Below are 20,822 nucleotides of genomic sequence, written 5' to 3'. Positions count from 1 at the left end.
AGACGGAGTGGTGGAAAGACTGCCACAGAACAGAATAAAGAAAAAAGTTGAAAAGAAATGAGGATAGTTTAAGAGACCTCTGGTACAATGTCAAACACAACAACATTAGAATTATAGGGGTCACAGAAGGAGAAGAGAGAGAGAAGGGCCTGAGAAAATATTTGAAGAGATAATAGCTGGAAACTTCCCTAACATGGGAAAAGAAACAGTCACCCAAGTCCAGAAAGCACAGAGTCCCATACAGGATTAACCCAAGGAGCAACACGTCAAGACACATAGCAATTAAACTGACAAAAATGAAAGACAAAGAGAAAATATTAAAAGCAATAAGGGAAAAGCAACAAATAACACCCAACAGAATACTCATAAGACTATCAGCTGATTTTTCAGCAGGAACTCTGCAGGCCAGAAGGAAGTTGCACAATTTAGTTAAAGTAATGAAAGGGAAGAAACTACAACCAAGAATACTCTGCCCAGCATGACTCTCATTCAGATTTGACAGAGAAATCAAAAGCTTTACAGATAAACAAAAGCTAAGAGAATTCAGTACCACCAGACCAGTTTTACAACAAATCCTAAAGGAACTTCTCTAAGTGAAATACAAAAGGCCACAGTTCGAAACAAGAAAATTACAAAATGGGGAAGCTCACCAATAAAGGCAAACATACAGTAAAGGCAGGCAATCATCCACACACAAATATGATATCAAAACCAGTAAACATGAGAGGAGGAGAGTACAAATGCAGGATACTGGAAATGCATTTCAAATGAAGAGATCAGCAATGTAAAACAATCTTGTATACATATAGACTGCTATATCAAAACCTCATGGTAACTGCAAATGAAAAATCCATAATATACATGCAAAAAAGAAAAGTGAATCCAAGCAAATCACAAGAGAAGAGAACACAAGAGGAAAGGGGAAAAAAAGGCATACAAAAACAAATCTGAAACAAGTAACAAAACAACAATAAGAATATATATATGGATAATTACCTTAAATGTAAACAGATGAAATGCTCCAAATAAAAGAGATAGTCTGGCTGAATGGATACAAAACAAGACCCATATATATGTTGTCTACAAGAGACCCACTTCAGATCTAGAGACACAAACGGACTGAAAGTAAGGGAATGGAAAATGGTATTCCATGCAATTGGAAATCAAAAGTAAGGTGGAGTAGCAATACTTATATCAGACGAAATAGACTTTAAAATGAAGACTGTTAAAACTAAAGACAAAGGAAGACATGACAAAATGATCAAGGGATCAGTACAAGAAGAGGATATAACAATTGTAAATATATATGCACCCAACATAGGAGCACCTCAATATATAAGGCAAACACAAACAGTCATAAAAGGAGACATTGACGGTAACACAATAATAGTGGGGGACTTTAACACCCCACTTACATCAATGGAAGTTCATCTAGACAAAAAACAAAAAATCAATAAGGAAACAGGCCTTAAGTGACACATTAGACCAGATAGACTTGATATTTATAGAGCATTCCATCCAAAAGCAGCAGAATACACATTCTTTTCAAGTGCAAATAGAACATTCTTCAGAATTGGTCACATGCTGGGCCACAAAGGAAGTCTTGGTAAATTTAAGAAAATTGAAATCATATTAAGCAACTTCTCCAACCACAAGGCTATGAGGTTAGGAGTCAACTACAAGAAAAAAATTGTGAAAAACACAAACACATGTAGCCTAAACAATATGCTACTAAACAACAAATGGGTCACTTGGAAATCAAAGAGGAAATTAAAAAATACCTAGAGACAAATGAAAACAAAAACATGACAATCTGCCACCTATGGGACACAGCAAAAGCAGTTCTAAGAGGGAACTTTATAGAGATACAAGTTTACCTTAGGAAAAAAGAAAAATCTCAAATAACCATCCTAACCTTACACCTAAAGCAAATAGAGAAATGAAAACAAAACCCAGTGTTAGTAGAAGGAAAGAAATCATAAAAATCAGAGCAGAAATAAATGAAAGACTAAGAAAACAATAGAAAAGATCAATGAAACCAAAAGCTGGTTCTTTGAAAAGATAAACAAAATTGAAAAACCTTTAGCCAGACACATCAAGAAAAAAAAGAAAGACAGCCCAAATCAGTAAAATTAGAAATGAAAAATGAGAACTTACAACAGACACCACAGAAATACAAAAGACCATAACAGAGTACTACAGGCAACCACATGCCAATAGAATGGAAAACCTAGAAGAAATGGACCAATTTTTAGAAAGGTACACTCTCCCAAGACAGAACTAGGAAGAAATAGAAAATATGAATAGGCAAATTACAAGTATTGAAATTGAATCTGTGATTTTAAAACTCCCAATAAACAAAAGTCCAGGACAAGCTGGCAGGTGAATTCTATCAAACATTTGGAGAAGAATTAACACCTATCCTTCTGAAATTAGTTTTAAAAATTGCAGGGGAAGGAACACTTTTAAACTCATTCTGTGAGGTCCCCATCACCCTGATACCAAAATCAGACAAAGATACCACAAAAAAAAGGAAATGACAGGCGGATATCACTGATTAATATAGATATACAAATCCTCCACAAAATACTAGCAAATCAAATTCAACAATACAATATAAGGATCAAACACCATAATCAAGTGGGATTTATCCTAGGGATGCAAGGAGTTTTCAATATCAACAAATCAATCAGTGTGATACTCTACATTAACAAACTGAAAAATAAAAACCATATGATCATCTCAATAGAGGCAGAAAAAGCTCTTGATAAAATTCAACATCCGTTTATGATAAAAAACTCTCTAGAAAGTGGGCATAGAGAGAAGCAACCTCAACATAATAAAGGCCATATATGACAAACCCACAGCTAATATCATACTCAATGGTGAAAAGCTGAAAGCATTACCTCTATGATCAGGAACAAGAAAAGGATGTCCACTCTTGCCAATATTATTCAACATAGTTTTGGAAGTCCTAACCATAGCAATCAGAGAAGGAAAAGAAATAAAAGGGATTCAGACTGGAAAAGAAGAAGTAAAACTGTCACTGTTTGCAAATGACATGATACTATACATAGACAATCCTAAAGATGTACCATAAAACCACTAGAGCTCATCAATGAATTCGGTAATGCAGCAGGATACAAAATTAATGCAGAGAAATCTGTTGCATTTTTATACACTAACAATGAAAGATTAGAAATTAAGGAAACAATCCCATTTACCATCACATCAAAAAGAATAAAATACCTAGGAATAAACCCACCTAAGGAGGCAAAAGACCTGTACTCTGAAAACTATAAGACACTGATGAAGGAAATCAAAGATGACACAAACAGATGGAAAGACATATGGTGTTCTTGGATCGAAAGAATCAATATTGTCAGAATGACTATACTACCCAAAGCAACCTACAGACTCAATGCAATACTTATCAAACTACCAATGGCATTTTTCACAGAACAAGAACAAAATATTTTAAAATTTATATGGAAACACAAGAGACCACCAACAACCAAAGCAATCTTGAGAAAGAAAAACAGAGCTGGAGGAATCAGGCTTCCTGACTTCAGACTATACTACAAAGATACAGCAATCAAAACAGTATGGCATGCACACCAAAACAGAAATATAGATCAATGGAACAGGATAGAAAGCCCAGAGATAAACCCACGCACCTATGGTCAATTAATCTAAGACAAAGGAGGCAAGACTATACAATGGTGGAAAGACAATCTCTTCAATAAGTGGTGCTGGGAAAACTGGACAGTTACATGTAAAAGAATGAAATTAGAACATTCTCTAACACCATACACAAAAGTAAACTCAAAATGGATTGAAGACCTAAATGTAAAACAGGATACCACAAAACTCCTAGAGGAAAATATAGGTAGGACACCCTTTGACATAAATTGTTGCAATATCTTTTTGGGTCCACCTCCTAGAGTAATGGATTTAAAAACAAAAATAAACAAACGGGACAAAATTAAACTTAAAAGGTTTTGCACAGCAAAGGAAACCATAAACAAAATAAAAAGACAACATACATAGTGGGAGAAAATTTTTGCAAATTATGCAGCCAACAAGGGATTAATCTCCAAAATATACAAACAACATATATAGCTCAATATCAAAAAACAAACAACCCAATCAAAAGAATGAGCACATGATCTAAATGGACATTTCTCCAAAGAAGACATACAGATGGCCAAAAGGCACATGAAGAGATGCTCCACATCGATAATTATTAGAGAACTGCAAATCAAAAGTACAATGAGGTATCACCTCACACCGTTCAGAATGGCCATCATCAAAAAAGCCTACAAGTAGCAAATGTTGAGAAAAAGAAACCCTCCTACACTGTGGGTGGGATTGTAAATTAGTACAGCCACTATGGAGAACAGTATGGAGGTTCTGCAAGGAACTAATATAGAGCTACGATATTATCCTGCGATCCCACTCCTGGGCATATATCTGGAGAAAATCATAATTTGAAAAAATACATGCACCCCATGTAAATAGCAGTACTATTTACAATAGGCAAGACATGGAAGCAAATGTCCATCAACATATGAAAGGATATGTATGTGTATAAACATATATATATATATGCATGTATATAAACATATATTTAATGGAATATTACTCAACCATGAAAAAGAATGAAATAATACCATTTGCAGCAAAATGGATGGACCTAGAAATTGTCATACTAAGTGCAGTAAACTGGACAGAGAAAGATAAATATCATATGACATCGTTTATATGTGTAATCTAAAAAAAGATATACAAATGAACTTATTTCCAAAATGGAAAGAGACTCACAGACATAGAACACAAACTTATGGTTACCAAAGGGGAAAGGGGGTGGGGGGAGAGATAAATTAGGAGGTTGGGATTAACATATACACACTACTATATATGAAATAGATAACAAACAAGGACCTACTCTATAGCACCGGGAACTATATTCAATATTCTGTAATAACAGATAAGTGTTATTATATAGTTTCTAGTCCCTTGTTACAGTGATCTGTGTTTCTACTGATATATTTTCTTAATTCCTTTAGCATCTTTATTACCTCCTTTTAGAACTAGGTTGTAATAGACTGGTGAGGTCTGCTTTGTTATTTTTTCTTTCAGAGGATCTCTCATGTTCTTTTAATTAGGAGTAGTTCCTCTGAATTTTCATTTTACTTAACTTTCTCTCTCTCTATGAATTTAGGGGAAACAGTTATATATTGTGCTGTTGAAGAGGTGTTTTAGATGGGAGCATACTGGTGTAGACCCTGTGTGTCCAATATCTTTGGTTCAAAGGCTGGTTTGTAATAGATGCTAGCCATGTCTTCTCTCAGGTTGGTGCGGTTGGTTTTGGGGGATCTAACGCCAGTCCAGAGTGAGGCAGGAATTCCTCTCTGCTCCATGCCTATCACCATGCTCTCATGGGCAGGTCTGGTCCCCAGTTTTTGGAGTAGAAGCTCTGAAAGTCAGGTTCCATCTGGTTTCTTTCCCCTTGAGTGCATGCCCTGCCCAAAAAGAGGGGAGTATGGAAGCAATAGAGGTCCGTGTGCTCACAGAGAACTGAAGCGCTGCCTGTGTTGGTGTCCACAGCTCCACTCAGATGCACCCCATCCTTTTCCCTGATGTGTTCATCCCAGATCTAGTGCAAGGCTGTGGTGTGGAGTGGCCAGGCTGGCACGTTCACTAGACTGGGGCTTGGGGTCAGGGTGCTATGGCTGCAGGAATTGAGGTGGCTGCACTTCTGTCAGGTATATGGGCTGCCTCACTGGCAGTATTCTCCCAGGACCTCTCTGCCCCAGATGCAGCAGTAAGATGTGCTGTGGAGTGAGTGGGGGTGGGATGTTTGCCCCCTCAGATTGGGGAGTGCAGCAAGGCGGTAGCTGCCAGTTCAAAGTTCTGTCCACCCTGATTATTGGAGCCAAAATGTGTGATCTCCTTGTGTGTAGGGTCAAGGCTCCTCCAGCTCATCTATCTGTCCCAGAGGTTCTCCCAGCCACCAAGAGGTCTTGTCTCATCCACGCAGGAACCCAGATTGGGATGTCCAGGCTGTGACTCAACCAGATAGCTCCTCAGGGTGAGGGTCTGCCCCTGCAAAATTTCTCTCTTACTTGAAGATCCCTTTCCAGGGCTGGGATCCTGACCATAGGCATTTTTTTCTGTCCTCCTCTGTTATGTGGAAATCTTTCTTGAAGCTTTGTTTGTTTAAGGGTTCTTCTGACAATTTGCATTCAGTATTCAGTGAGAATTATTCCACATGTTGATGTATTTTTCACGTGTGTAAGGATTGGTGAGCTCCACATCCTCCCACTGCACCCTTTCGATCCCTCCCCTCTATATAACAACTTTTAAATAATGGAAAACAGATCACTAGATGCCAAAGGTAGGAAAGGGAATGACAGGAGCAAGGGTTGCTGGTACATGTATAAGAGTACTAAAACAGGATTTCCTGTGGAGAGGGAATTATTTAGTATCTGGGCTGTGGCGGTGGGCACAGGAAGCTACGGGTGATAACACTATACAGTTCTAATTACATGCACACACAAACACAAGTACAGGAAAACCTGACTGGGGAAATCTGAAGAAGATCAGTAGACTGTGTCACTCTCAATATCTTCGCTGTGATTATTATACTATAGTTTTATAAATATTATTGTTGGGGGAAACCGAGTGAAGTGCACGCAGATTCTCATTATATTTTTTCTTGCTACTGCGTGTGAATCTTCAATAATACCAATAAACACTTCAATTAAATGTATACCAGACTGGAAGTTGTAGCATGTAAATTGTAAGTATAAGAAACCTGGAATGTTATATTAATATAAGTAAAATACATACTGGAAATCGAGAAGCATTACTAGACGTAAAGAGGCCAGGAGCATCTTGATAGTGACCAATTCATCAGGATTCTGACCAGTAACGCATAAAAGATCCTTAATATATTCTGTAAGGGAAAACCTCAGAAGATAAATCCTTAGGTGAGCTCACCTCTCTTTCTCCACTGTCTTTATTTGAAGGAATTTAAAATTATTTTGAGTTCTGGGTGTGACTGAAACTGAAGCACGTATCAGTTGCTAAAAGGTAGTAATCGCACCATATCCCACTATGCTTTAATTAGAAACAAAGGATTATATTTTGTTAATTATTGTAACTTAAAGTCAGTATAAACAAGAAAAACATTTGCTTTCTGTTCTTTCCCCAGAAAAATCATAAAGCATTCACTTCTGGGTCTCTCAAATTCCATTTTCTGGAAATGACTAAAGACTGTAGCAGGCATATTTTAGATTATTTAGAGACCATGTACATGCCAAAGTCCAATGTTGATTTTACAGAATCACTGAGAAGAAGCACGTTAAGTGAGTAAACCTTTAAACAGATTTAATGTTCATCAGATAGAAGTATCTTTGGTAAATAATTTTCTCTATGACTTTACTTAAAAAACTAATACCTCGTGATTCCAGACAGATTGGGGAAACTGCTTCCAATGTTCTGGTGCAGTAGCGAAGTGACGAGAAGCATTGATGAGAAACTGATGTGAGGTCACATAGATTTAGTGTGAGTTAATGAAAGGAAACATTTTTCTCCCTTTGAACTTACCTCTGCAAATTCATTGTGAGTTTTCTTGAAAATTGCCTCTTCACAATGGCTTTTGAGGAGCTTCTGAACGAAGTTGGTGGCCTGGGAAAATTCCAGATCCTTCAGATGGTTTTCGTTCTTCCTCCGGTCATGATAGCAGCCTGTCACATACTGCTGGAAAACTTCACTGCAGCCATTCCTGGTCATCGCTGCTGGGTCCCCATCCTTGATAATGACACTGTCTCTGATAATGACACTGGGATCTTCAGCCCTGATGTCCTCCTGAGAATCTTCATCCCGTTGGATTCTAACTTGAAACCAGAGAAATGTCATCGCTTCCTCCTCCCCCAGTGGCAGCTCCTTCAACTGAACGGCACCTTCCCCAACATGAGTGACCTGGACACGGAGCCCTGTGTGGACGGCTGGGTGTATGACCGAAGGTCCTTCTCCTCCACCATCGTGACTGAGGTAAAGGCCCCATTTACCTCTTCTGAGTACATGGTGTGGGTGTTTAGAATAACATAAATAGGTACTGTTCAAACATTCAGTTACTGAGTAGCTGGTATAACCAGCTCTCTTTTATTCTTTCAGTGATTGTTTATCTTTTTAATTGCCAAACACTCACATTACAACTGAGGATGATGAAATCAACAAACTGGTTATGAATTTTACTATCACAAAGCTTAAAATTTAATGTGAAGATTGACGTTTAGACAAGGACATACTTGATATAATGTGTGAAAAATTATTCTTTTTTTTTTTCTTGTGGTACGCGGGCCTCTCACTGTTGTGGCCTCTCCCGTTGCGGAGCACAGGCTCTGGACGCACAGGCCCAGCGGCCATGGCTCACGGGCCCAGCCTCTCCGCGGCATGAGGGATCCTCCCGGACCGGGGCATGAACCCGCGTCCCCTGCATCGGCAGGCGGACTCCCAACCGCTGCGCCACCAGGGAAGCCCTGAAAAATTATTCTTGGTCACTTGTTCTCAGTCTAGTTGCAATTGGAAATATTTGTATTAACTTAAAAAAATTCCATTTCCTGACTAATTGTCAGAGAAACAAATCAGAATGTATTTCACTATAGGTGTGATCCAGGCATCAGTGATTAAAAAAAATAAACAAACCTTAATTTTTCCAATGTGTGACAAAGATTGAGAACCACTGAGGTATGCAGTGCTCAGTCAATATGAAGATTGTCCCTGGTATAACCTGGGAGAGTGAGCTGAGGATCTAGCGAAAGCCATGCTTAAGCTGAGACATGAATGACACAGATGAGTAGATGTAGTAAAGGAAACCAGAGGGCGTGTTCACTGAGGGCTATTGGAGTGAGTGCGCATCAAATGGTAAAAGATGCTGTGAAGCTTCTCTGTGCTGGTTCCCTTCTCTTCCAGTGGGACCTCGTATGTGATCATCAGTCACAGAAACCAGTGGTTCAATCCCTATTCATGGCTGGAATGCTGGTGGGGGGCCTCATATATGGCCATCTCTCAGACAGGTGAGTGTCTCCAGATCACTGCTGCCATTCCTCTGTGGTGTTCTCACAGTTTATGATTAATTGCTTCATAAAGATTCTTTATTGAGTACCAATATACAATTTATACTGTTGTGGGTTGCCTTGGTTCCAAGGGAGCTATAGATGGAAATGCAGAATTAGAATCATTGTGATGAATGTCATTTTGTTGCCACAGAGCTCTCTGTACTGGACACAGAAATGACCTCTTCATGAGATCTAGGTGCATTTCAGAATAGTAGTTTGAGGTGAGTTACCATAAACTTCATTTATAAAGGTGAGAAGGAGTTACCAATGGGAAGTGAGAGGAAGGTGCTTCAAGATAGGAGGTTCTGCCTGTTTGAAGAAACAGCATTGTAGGCCTTTCCCAAGGATTCAGTGAGCTAAATGTTTGTGGGTTCTCACATTAGTCCTCATATCATGGTTACCCACTGTAATTAGTATTGATTTCTATAAAATTTATGTGCTCAGTGAGATGGTACTGAAGTTGAATTAGAAATAATTGTGGCTATAACCTGTATGTTTAATTTTGTAAGAGAAAAAAAGCCTCATTAGAGGTCATACTTTCAACAATATAAGGTAACTAATCTATAGAACTCAGGAGTCATAATTTTTGGAGTCAGAAGTTTGGGTTATCCTGTGCCTGGCAGGGGTCATCCAAAAGTAAGAGGACCAGCAATGGCTGCCACATACTCAAGTCTCCCATAGGGGAAATGGGAGGCTTAAAGTACCCCTTGTCATCTGTAAGCCTAACGTCGTTTAATCTTACGGCTGAAAATTGTGGACTCTGAATGTGTCACCTCTCGAATCATGATTCTGTTCTATTGGTTTATCTGTCTCTTTATATGCCAGTACCATACTCTTTTGATTATTATAGCTTTGTAATATAGCTTGAACTAGACAGTGTTCTGCTTCTAGCTTGGATCTTCTTTGTCAGGATTGCTTTGACTATTTGGGTTCATTTGTGATTTCATATAAATTTTTGGACAGTTTTTTTCTGTTTCTGTGAAAGATGCCACTGGAATTTTGATAGATATTGCACTGAATCTATAGATGGCTCTGGGTAGTGTGAACATTTTAAAAATATTAATTTTTCTCATCCATGAACATGAGTTCTTTCCATTTATTTTTGTCCACTTCAATTTCTTTCATCATCTTGTTTTTTTCAGTGTCCAGATCTTTCATCTCCTTAATCATTTTATTGTTTCTGATGCTATAGTAAATGGGATTGTTTCTTTTATTACCGTTTTCAGATATTTCATTGTTGGTATATAGAAATGTGTTTGATTTTGTTTCCTGCAACTGTACTGAATTTGTAGATAAGTTCTAACAAAGTTTTTGGTTGAGTCTTCCGGGTTTTCTATATACAAGTTCATATCATCTGTAACAAAAAGAATATAATTCCTTCTTTCCCATTTGAATATATTTTACTTCTTTTTCTTGTCTGATAGCTCTGATTAGGACTTCCAGGATTATGCTGATAAGAGTGGTGTGAGTGGGCTCCCTTTATTCCCTTGAACTTAGAGGAAAATCTTGCAAATTGTTACTACTGAGTACGATGTTATCTGAAGGCTTGTCATATATCACTTTTATTGTGTTGAGGTATGTTCCTTCTACACCCAATTAATTGAGCATTTTTATCATGAAAGGATATTGTATTATATAAATGGATTTTTCTTTATCTTTTGAAATGATCATATGATTTTTAACTTTCATTCCATTAATATAGTGTATCACGTATATTGATTTCCATATGTTGAACTCCTTGCATCTTAGGAATGAATCACACTTCATCATATTGTATGACCCTTTTAATGTGCTGTTAAATTTGGTTTGCTATTATTTTGATGAGAAATTTTTTGCATCTATATTCATCAGAGATGTTGGACTGTAGTTTTCTTGTTGTGTCCTTATCTGATTTTGATATCTTGAAAATGGTGGTCTTCTAAAATGAGTTTGACCATAATTCAAAAAGATACATGTACCACAAAGTTCATTGAAGCACTATTTACAATAGCCAGGACATGGCAGCAACCTAAATGTCCATTGACAGATGAATGGATGAAGAATATGTGGCACATATATACAATGAAATATTACTCAGCCATGAAAAGGAACGAAATTGAGTTATTTGTAAGGTGGATGGACCTAGAGTCTGTCATACACAGTAAAGTAAGTCAGAAAAACAACAGGAAAATGTATGCTAGCACACATGTATGGAAACTAAAAAAATGGTACTGATGAACCTAGTGGCAGGGCAGGAATAAAGACGCAGATGTAGAGAACGGACTTGAGGACACAGGGGGAAGGGGAAGCTGGGACGAAGTGAGAGAGTGGCACTGACATATATACACTACCAAATGTAAAATAGACAGCTAGTGGGAAGCAGCCTCATAGCACAGGGAGATCAGCTCGGTGCTTGGTGATGACATAGAGGGGTGGGATAGGGAGGGTGGGAGGGAGGCTCAAGAGGGAAGGGATGGGGGATATATGTATACATATAGCTGATTCACTTTGTTGTACAGCAGAAACTAACACAACATTGTACAGTAATTATACTTCAATAAAGATATTAAATAAATAAATAAATAAATAAAATGAGTTTGAGACTGTATTCTCCTCTTTAGTGTTTTGGAAATGTTTGAGAAGAGTTGGTGTTTATTCTTCAAATATTTGTAAGAATTCATCTGTGAAATTATCAGGTCTTTTTAAAAAATTTAAATATAGTCAATTTATAGTATTGTATTAGTTTCAAGTACATAACATTGTGATTCAATATTTTTATAGATTATATTCCATTTAAAGTTATTACAAATTAACAGCTACATTTACCTGTGCTCTACAATTTATCCTTGTGGCTTATCTATTTTATTCATAGTAGTTTATGTCTCTTAATCTCATCCCCTATCTTGCCTCCCCCGCCCTTCCCTTTCCCCATTGGTAACCACTAGTTTGTGAGTCTGTTTCTGTATAATTACATAATTCATTTGTATTATTTTTTAGAGTCCACATATAAATGAAAGCACAGAGTATTTGTCTTTTTCTGTCTGACTTTTTTCTCTAAGCATAATACTCTGTAGGCCCATCCACGGTGTTGCAAATTTTAGAATTTCCTTCTTTTTTTTTTTTTGCGGTATGCAGACCTCTCACTGTTGTGGCCTCTCCCGTTGCGGAGCACAGGCTCCAGATGCGCAGGCTCAGCGGCCATGGCTCACGGGCCCAGCCGCTCAGCGACATGTGGGATCCTCCCGGACTGGGGCACGAACCCGTGTCCCCTGCATCGGCAGGCAGACTCTCTACCACTGTGCCACCAGGGAAGCCCCTCCTTCTTTTTTATCATTGAGTAATATTCCATTGTATGTAGATATATGTGTATATATATATAAATATATATAATATCTTCTTCATTCATTCGTCTGTTGATGGACACTTAGGTTGCTTCCGTATCTTTTCTATTGTAAATAATGCTGCTATGAACATTTGTATGCACTTATCTTTTTGAATGGTGTATTTTTTCTTTTCAGATATGTATCCAGAAGTGGTATTGCTGGATCATACAGTAGTCTATTTCTAGTTTTTTGAGGAAACTCCATACTGTTTTACATAGTTTCTGCACCAATTCACATTCCCACCAACAATGTATAAAAGTTCCCTTTTCTCCGTATTTTCACCAAGAGTTGTTGTTTGTGGTCTGTTTCACGATAAGTATTTGATAGCTTTGAAGTGATATCTCATTGTGATTTGGATTTGCATTATCTGATGATTCCTAGTGTTGAGTATCTTTTCATGTGCCAGTTGGTCATGTGTTTTTGTATTTGGAAAAATGTCTAATCAGTTCTTCTGCCCATTTTTATATAGGGTTGTTTACTTTTCTTGATATTGAGTTATATATGTTGTTTAAATATTTTGGATATTTTCTTTTGAGGATGGGTGAGGTTTTAATTAGTGATTCAATATCTTTCATCATTATTGGTGTGTTCAGATACTGAACTTGTTAATGTTTCTGTCTTGGTAGATTGTATGTTTCTAGAAATTTTCCCCTTTATTCTAGGTTATACATGTTGTCACTTATAAATATCTGCAGTAACCTCTTTGTATCTCTGTAGTATCAGCTGTAATCTATCTGCTTTCATTAAAAAATTTTTAATTTAAATATTCTCTCATTTTCTTAGTCAAATAAGTTTCTCAATTTTGTTTGCTTTTTCAAAAAATCGCGACTTGGTTTTGTTGATGGTTTCTATTGTTTTCCTAGTTTCTATTTTATTTATTTCTGAACTGCTATTAGTTATTTCTTTCCTTCTGCTAACATTGGGCTTAGTTTCTCCTCTTTGCCAGTTCCTTCAGGTGTAAATTTATGTTATTTGAGAGCTTTCTTTTTTAAAAACATCTTTATTGAACTATAATTGCTTTACATTGTTGTGTTAGTTTCTGCTGTATAAAAAAGTGAATCAGCTATACATATACATATATCCCCAAATCCCCTCCCTCTTCATCTTCCTCCCACCCTCCCTATCCCACCCCTTTAGGTGGACACAAAGCACTGAGCTGATCTCCCTGTGTTATGCAGCTGCTTCCGACTAGCTATCTGTTTAACATTTGATAGTGTATATATGTCAAGCTACTCTGTCACTTCTTCCCAGCTTACCCTTCCCCCTCACCATGTCCTCAAGTTCATTCTCTACATCTCCATCTTTATTCCTGTCCTGGCCCCAGGTTCTTCAGAACCATTTGGTTTTTTTTAGATTCCAAATATATGTGTTAGCCTACGGTATTTGTTTTTCTCTTTCTGATTTACTTCACTCTGTATGACAGATTCTAGGTCCATCCACATCACTACAAATAACTCATTTTCATTTCTTTTGATGGCTGAGTAACATTCCATTGTATATATGTGCCACATCCCATTTATCCATTCATCTGTCAATGGACACTTAGGTTGCTTCCATGTCCTGGCTACTGTAAATAGTGCTGCAATGAACATTGTGGTACATGACTCACTGAATTATGGTTTTCTCATAGTGTATCCCCAATAGTGGGATTGCTGGATCATATGGTAGTTTTATTTTTAGTTTATTTAAAAAAATTTTTTTATTTTTAGTTTTTTAAGGAACCTCCATACTGTTTTCCATAGTGGCTGTATCAATTTACATTCCCACCAACAGTGCAAGAGGGTTCCCTTGTCTCCACACCTTCTCCAGCATTGTTTGTAGATTTTTTGATGTTGGCCTCACACCTGACTGGTGTGAGGTGATACATCATTGTAGTTTTGATTTGCATTTCTCTAATGATTAGTGATGTTGAGTATCCTTTCATGTGTTTGTTGGCTTCTTTTTTTTTTTAACATCTTTATTGGAGTATAATTGCTTTACAATGGTGTGTTCACTTTCTGCTTTATAACAAAGTGAGTCAGTTATACATATACATTTGTCCCCATATCTCTTCCCTCTTGCATCTCCCTCCCTCCCACTCTACCTATCCCACCCCTCTAGGTGGTCACAAAGCACCGAGCTGATCTCCCTGTGCTATGTGGCTGCTTCCCACTAGCTATTTGTTTTACATTTGGTGGTGTATATAGGTTCATGCCACTCTCTCACTTTGTCCCAGCTTACCCTTCCCCCTCCCCGTATCCTCAAGTCAATTCTCTAGTAGGTCTGCATCTTTATTCCTGTCTTGCCCCTAGGTTCTTCTGACCATTTTTTTTTCTTAGATTCCGTATATATATGTGTTAGCATACGGTATTTGTTTTTCTCTTTCTGACTTAATTCACTCTGTATGACAGACTCTAGGTCCATCCACCTCACTACGAATATCTCAATTTCATTTATTTTTATGGCTGAGTAATATTCCATTGTATATATGTGCCACATCTTCCTTATCCATTCATCTGATGATGGACAGTTAGGTTACTTCCATGTCCTGGCTATTGTAAATAGAGCTGCAGTGAACATTTTGGTACATGACTCTTTTTGAATTATGGTTTTCTCAGGGTATATGCCCAGTAGTGGGATTGCTGGGTCGTATGGTAGTTCTATTTGTAGTTTTTAAGGAAACTCTATACTGTTCTCCATAGTGGCTGTATCAATTTACATTCCCACCAACAGTTCAAGAGGATTCCCTTTTCTCCACACCCTCTCCAGCATTTATTGTTTCTAGATTTTTTGATGATGGCCATGCTGATTGGTGTGAGATGATATCTCATTGTAGTTTTTTTTTTTTGGTGGGCGGTAGTATGCGGGCCCATTTTTTCTAGGTATTTTTTGAGTTCCTCTTCGATTTCTTCAGTGATCTCTTGGGTGTTTAGTAGTGTCTTGTTTACCCTCCATGTGTTTGTACTTTTAATGGATTTTTTCATGTAATTGATATCTTGTCTCATAGCGTTGTGGTTGGAAAAGATACTTGATACAGTTTCAATTTTCTTAAATTTACTAAGGCTTGATTTGCACCCAGGATATGATCTATCCTGGAGAATGTTCCATTAGCACTTGAGAAGAAAGTGTATTTTGTTGTTTTTGCATGGCATGTCCTATAAATATCTATTAAGTCCATCTTGTTTAATGTATCATCTAAAGCTTGTGTTTCCTTACTTGTTTTCATTTTGGATGATCTGTCCATTGGTGATAGTGGGGTGTTAAAGTCCCCTACTATGAATGTGTTACTGTCGATTTCCCCTTTTATGGCTGTTAGCATTTGCCTTATGTATTGAGGTGCTGCTATGTTGGGTGCATAAATATTTACACTTGATATATCTTCTTCTTTGATTGATCCCTTGATCATTATGTGCTGTCCTTCTTCGTCTCTTATAATACTCTTTACTTTAAAATCTATTTTGTCTGATATGAGAGTGGCTACTCCAGCTTTCTTTTGATTTCCATTTGCATGAAATATCTTTTTCTATCTCCTCACTTTCAGTCTGAATGTGTCCCTAGGTCTGAAGTGGGTCTCTTGTAGACCGCATATATACGGGTCTTATTTTCATATCCATTCAGCCAGTTTATATCTTTTGATTGGAGCATTTAATCCTTTTACATTTTAAGTAATTATCGATATGTATGTTCCTATTACCATCTTCTTAATTGTTTTGCATTTGTCCTTGTAGGTCTTTTCCTTCCCTTGTGTTTCCTGCCTAGAGAAATTCCTTTAGCATTTGTACAGCTGGTTTGGTGGTGCCAAGTTCTGTTAATTTTTTGCTTGTCTCTAAAGGTTTAATTTCTCTGTTGAATCTGAATGAGATCCTTGCTGGGTAGATTAATCTTGGTTGTAGATTTTCCCCTTTCATCACGTTAAGTATATCCTACCACTTCCTCCTGGCTTGCAGAATTTCTGCTGAAAGATCACCTGTTCAACTTATGGGGATTCCCTTGTACGTTATTTGTTGCTTTTCCCTTGCTGCTTTTAATATTTTTTCTTGGTATTTAATTTTTGATAGTTAGATTAATATGTGTCTTGGCATGTTTCTCCTTGGAATTATCCTGTATGGAGTCTCTGCACTTCCTGGACTTGATTGACTAGTTCCTTTTCCATATTAGGGAAATTTTCAACTATAATCTCTTCAAATATTTTCTCAGACCCTTTCTTTTTGTTTACTACTTCTGGGACCCCTATAATTCAAATGGTAGTGCATTTAATGTTGCCCCAGAGGTCTCTGATACTATCCTCAATTCTTTTCATTGTTTTTTCTTTATTCTGCTCTGTGGTAGTTATTTCCACTATTTTATCTTCCAGGTCACTTATCCGTTCTTCTGCCTCAATTTTTCTGCTATTGATTGATGCAGGGTTCATCAACTTGATTGTGGGGATTTAGTCCACTGCTCCTGAGGCTGCACAGAGAAATTTCCCTTTCTCTTCTTTGTTCGCACAGCTCCTGGGGTTCAGCTTTGGTTTTGGCCACACCTCTGGATGCAGGTCGCTCTCAGGCATCTGTTCCCCACAGGAAGGAAGGGGTTAAAGCAGTGGCTGATTAGGGGGCTCTTGCTTACTCATGCCAGGAACAGAGAGGGGTGCGGTAGTTTTAAGTGGAATGCGAGGCGAGCCTGTGGTGGCAGAGGTCACCGTGATGTTGCAACAGCCTGAGGTGTGTAGTGTTTTCTCCTCGGGAAGTTGTCCCTGGATCACGAGACCTGGCAGTGGCGTGCTGCACATGTTCCTGGGGGAGTGTGTGTGGATAGTGACCTGTGCTTGCACACAGGATTCTTTGTGGCTGCAGCAGCAGTGTTAGCATTTCTTTCCTGTCTCGGGAGCTCGTTTAGGCAGTGCTCTGCCTTCTGTGGGCAGACAGGGAAGGGATCCCCTCTCCTCACGCACCCTTGGTCTCTTGCCTCTTTGGCAGGTCCAGACTTTTTCCCGGACTCCCTCTCAGCTAGCTGTGGTGCACTAGCCCTCTTCAAGCTGTGTTCATGCAGCCAACCCCAGTCCTCTCCCTGGGATCTGACCTCTGAAGCCCAAGCCTCAGTTCCCAGCCCCCACCCGCCCTGGGGGGTGAGCAGACAAGCCTCTCAGGCTGATGAGTGCTGGTCAACACTGATCCTCTGTGTGGGAATCTCTCTGCTTTGCCCTCTGCACCCTTGTTGCTAAGCTCTCCTCTGGGTCTCTGAAGCTTCTCCCCCACCCACTCCCCGTCTCTGCCAGTGAAGAGGCTTCTTAGTGTTGGAAACTTTTCCTCCTTCACAGCTCCCTCCCAGGGGTGCAGGTTCCATCCCTATTATTTTGTCTCTGTTTTTTCTTTTTCGTATGCCCTATAAAGCTCCCCTCCTCCACCACCCCCAGTCTCCTCCTGCGAAGGGACTTCCTAGTGTGTGGAAACCTTTCCTCCTTCACAGCTGCCTCCCACTGGTGCAGGTTCCATCCCTATTATTTTGTCTCTGTTTTTTCTTTTTCGTATGCCCTACCCAGGTATGAGTGGATTTTCTTGCCTGTTGGGAAATCTGAGGTCTTCTTCCAGCGCTCAGTAGGTGTTCTGTAGGAGTTGTTCCACATGTAGATGCATTTTTTTTTTTAATTTTATTTATTTATTTATTTATTTTTGGCTGTGTTGGGTCTTCGTTTCTGTGCGAGGGCTTCCTCTAGTTGCGGCAAGCAGGGGGCCACTCTTCATTGCAGTGAGCGGGCCTCTCACTGTTGAGGCCGCTCTTGTTGTGGAGCACAGGCTCCAGACGCGCAGGCTCAGTAATTGTGGCTCACGGGCCCAGTTGCTCTGCGGCATGTGGGATCCTCCCAGACCAGGGCTCGAACCCGTGTCCCCTGCATTGGCAGGCAGACTCTCAACCACTGCGCCACCAGGGAAGCCCTAGATGCATTTTTGATGTATTTGTTGGGAAGAAGGTGATCTCCACCTCTTACTAGTCTGCCTTCTTGAAGGTCCCCCTCTAGTTATCTATTTTATACATATCAGTGTATATATGTCAATCCCAATCTCCCAATTCATCCCACCACACACCCGTCCACTTTCCCCCCTTGGTGTCCATACATTTGTTCTCTACATCTGTGTCTTTATTTCTGCTTTGCAAACTGGTTCATCTGTACCATTTTTCTAGATTCCACATATATGTGTCAATATACTATTTTTGTTTCTCACTTTCTGACTTACTTAAATCTGTATGACAGTTGCTAGGTCCATCCATGTCTTTATAAATGACCCAATTTCGTTCCTTTTTGAGGCTGAGTAATATTCCATTGTGTATATGTACCACAACTTCTTTATCCACTCATCTGTCAATGGGCATGTAGGTTGCTTCCATGATCTGGCTATTTTAAATAGTGCTGCAATGAACATTGGAGTGCATATGACTTTTTGAATTAGGTTTTTCTCTGGGTATGTGCCCAGTAGTGGGATTGCTGTATCACATGGTAATTCTATTTTTAGTTTTTTAAGGAACCTCCATGCTATTCTCCATAGTGGCTGTATCAATTTACATTCCCACCAATAGATGCAAGAGGGTTCCCTTTTCTCCACACCCTCTCCAGTATTTGTGGTTTGTAGACTTTCTAATGATGTCCATTCTAACTGGAGTGAAGTGATTCCTCATTGTTTTTGTATTGCATTTCTCTAATAATTAGTGATGTTGAGCAGGTTTTCATATGTCTCTTGGCCATCTGTATGTCTTCTTTGGAGAAATGTCTGTTTAGGTCTTCTGCCCATTTTTGGATTGGGTTGCTTGTTTTTTTAATATTGAGCTGCATGAGCTGTATATATATTTTGGAGATTAATCCATTGTCTGTTGCTTCTTTTGCAAATATTTTCTCCCATTCTGAGGGTTGTCTTTTTGTCTTGTTTATAGTTTGCTTTGCTGTGCAAAAGCTTTTAAGTTTTGTTAGGTCCATTTGTTTATTTTTGTTTCCATTACTCTAGGATGTGGGTCAAAAAAGATCTTGCTGTGATTTATGTCAAACAGTGTTCTTCCTATGTTTTCCTGTAAGAGTTTTATAGTGTCTGGTGTTACATTTAAGTCTTTAATCCACTTTGAGTTTTTTTTTTGTGTGTGTGTATGGTGTTAGGGAGTGTTCTAATTTCATCATTTTACATGTAGCTGTCCAGTTTTCCCAGCATCACTTATTGAGGAATGTGTCTTTTCTCCATTGTATATCCTTGCCTCCTTTGTCATAGATTAGTTGACCATATGTGTGTGAGTTTATCTCTGGGCTTTCTATCCTGTACCATTGATCTATATTTCTGTTTTTGTGCCAGTACTAAATTGTCATAATTACTGTAGCTTTGTAGTATAGTCTGAGGCCAGGGAGTATTATTCCTCTGGCTCCGTTTTTTCCCCTGAAGATTGCTTTGGCTATATGGGGCCTTTGTGTCTCCATACAAATTTTAAGATTTTTTTGTTCTAGTTCTGTAAAGAATTCCGTTGGTAATTTGATAGGGATTGCATTGAATCTGTAGATTGCTTTGGGTAGTATAGTCATTTTCACAATATTGGTTATTCCATTGCAAGAACATGGTATATCTCTCCATCTGTATCATCTTTGATTTCTTTCATCAGTGTCCTACAGTTTCCTGAGTACACGTCTTTTACCTCCTTAGCTAGGTTTATTCCTAGGTATTTTATTCTTATTGTTGCAGAGGTGAATGGGATTGTTTCCTTAATTTCTCTTTCTGATCTTTCATTGTTAGTGTATAGTAATGCAAGAGATTTCTGTGCATTAATTTTGTATCCTGCAATTTTACCAAATTCATTGATTAGCTCTAGTAGTTTTCTGGTAGCATCTTAGGATTCTCTAAGTATAGTATCATGTCAACTGCAAACAGTGATAGTTTTACTTCTTTTCCAATTTGTATTCCTTTTATTTCTTTTTCTTCTCTGATTGTCGTGGCTAGGACTTCCAAAACTATGTTGAATGATAGTGGCGAGAGTACACATCCTTGTCTTGTTCCTGGTCTTAGAGGAAATGCTTTCAATTTTTCACCATTGAGAATGATGTTTGCTATGGGTTTGTCACATATGGCCTTTATTATGTTGAGGTAGGTTCCCTCTATGCCCAGTTTCTGGAGAGCTTTTATCATAAATTTTTGTTGAATTTTGTCAAAAGCTTTTTCTGCATCTACTGAGATGATCATATGGTTTTTATTTTTCAATTTGTTAATACGGTGAATCACACTGATTTATTTGTATATATTGAAGAATACTTGCATCACTGGGATGAATCCCACTTGATCATGGTCTATGATGCTTTTAATGTGTTGTTGGATTCTGTTTGCAAGTATTTTGTTGAGGATTTTTG

At 38.4% G+C, this 20,822-nt stretch overlaps 1 protein-coding gene across 4 annotated transcripts in view; it reads left to right on the top strand.

The window, feature by feature from the left end:
* Positions 1 to 7,540: 7,540 nt before the first annotated feature.
* LOC112402222 (solute carrier family 22 member 10-like) overlaps positions 7,541 to 20,822 on the top strand; it is a 40,612-nt gene continuing 27,330 nt past the window's right edge. For all 4 annotated transcript variants that reach the window (XM_024749007.1, XM_024749008.1, XM_024749006.1 and 1 more), the window contains exons 1-2: positions 7,541 to 8,061; positions 8,983 to 9,086. In XM_024749007.1, coding sequence (XP_024604775.1) covers positions 7,660 to 8,061; positions 8,983 to 9,086 — 506 coding nt within the window. In that variant the 5' untranslated portion in view covers positions 7,541 to 7,659. The remainder of the gene's footprint in view (positions 8,062 to 8,982; positions 9,087 to 20,822) is intronic.

The sequence above is a fragment of the Neophocaena asiaeorientalis genome, unplaced genomic scaffold, assembly GCF_003031525.2.
Source record: "Neophocaena asiaeorientalis asiaeorientalis breed wild unplaced genomic scaffold, Neophocaena_asiaeorientalis_V1.1 scaffold43, whole genome shotgun sequence".
Classification (NCBI taxonomy): Eukaryota; Metazoa; Chordata; class Mammalia; order Artiodactyla; family Phocoenidae; genus Neophocaena; species Neophocaena asiaeorientalis.
This window is presented reverse-complemented; position numbering and strand designations above follow the sequence as displayed.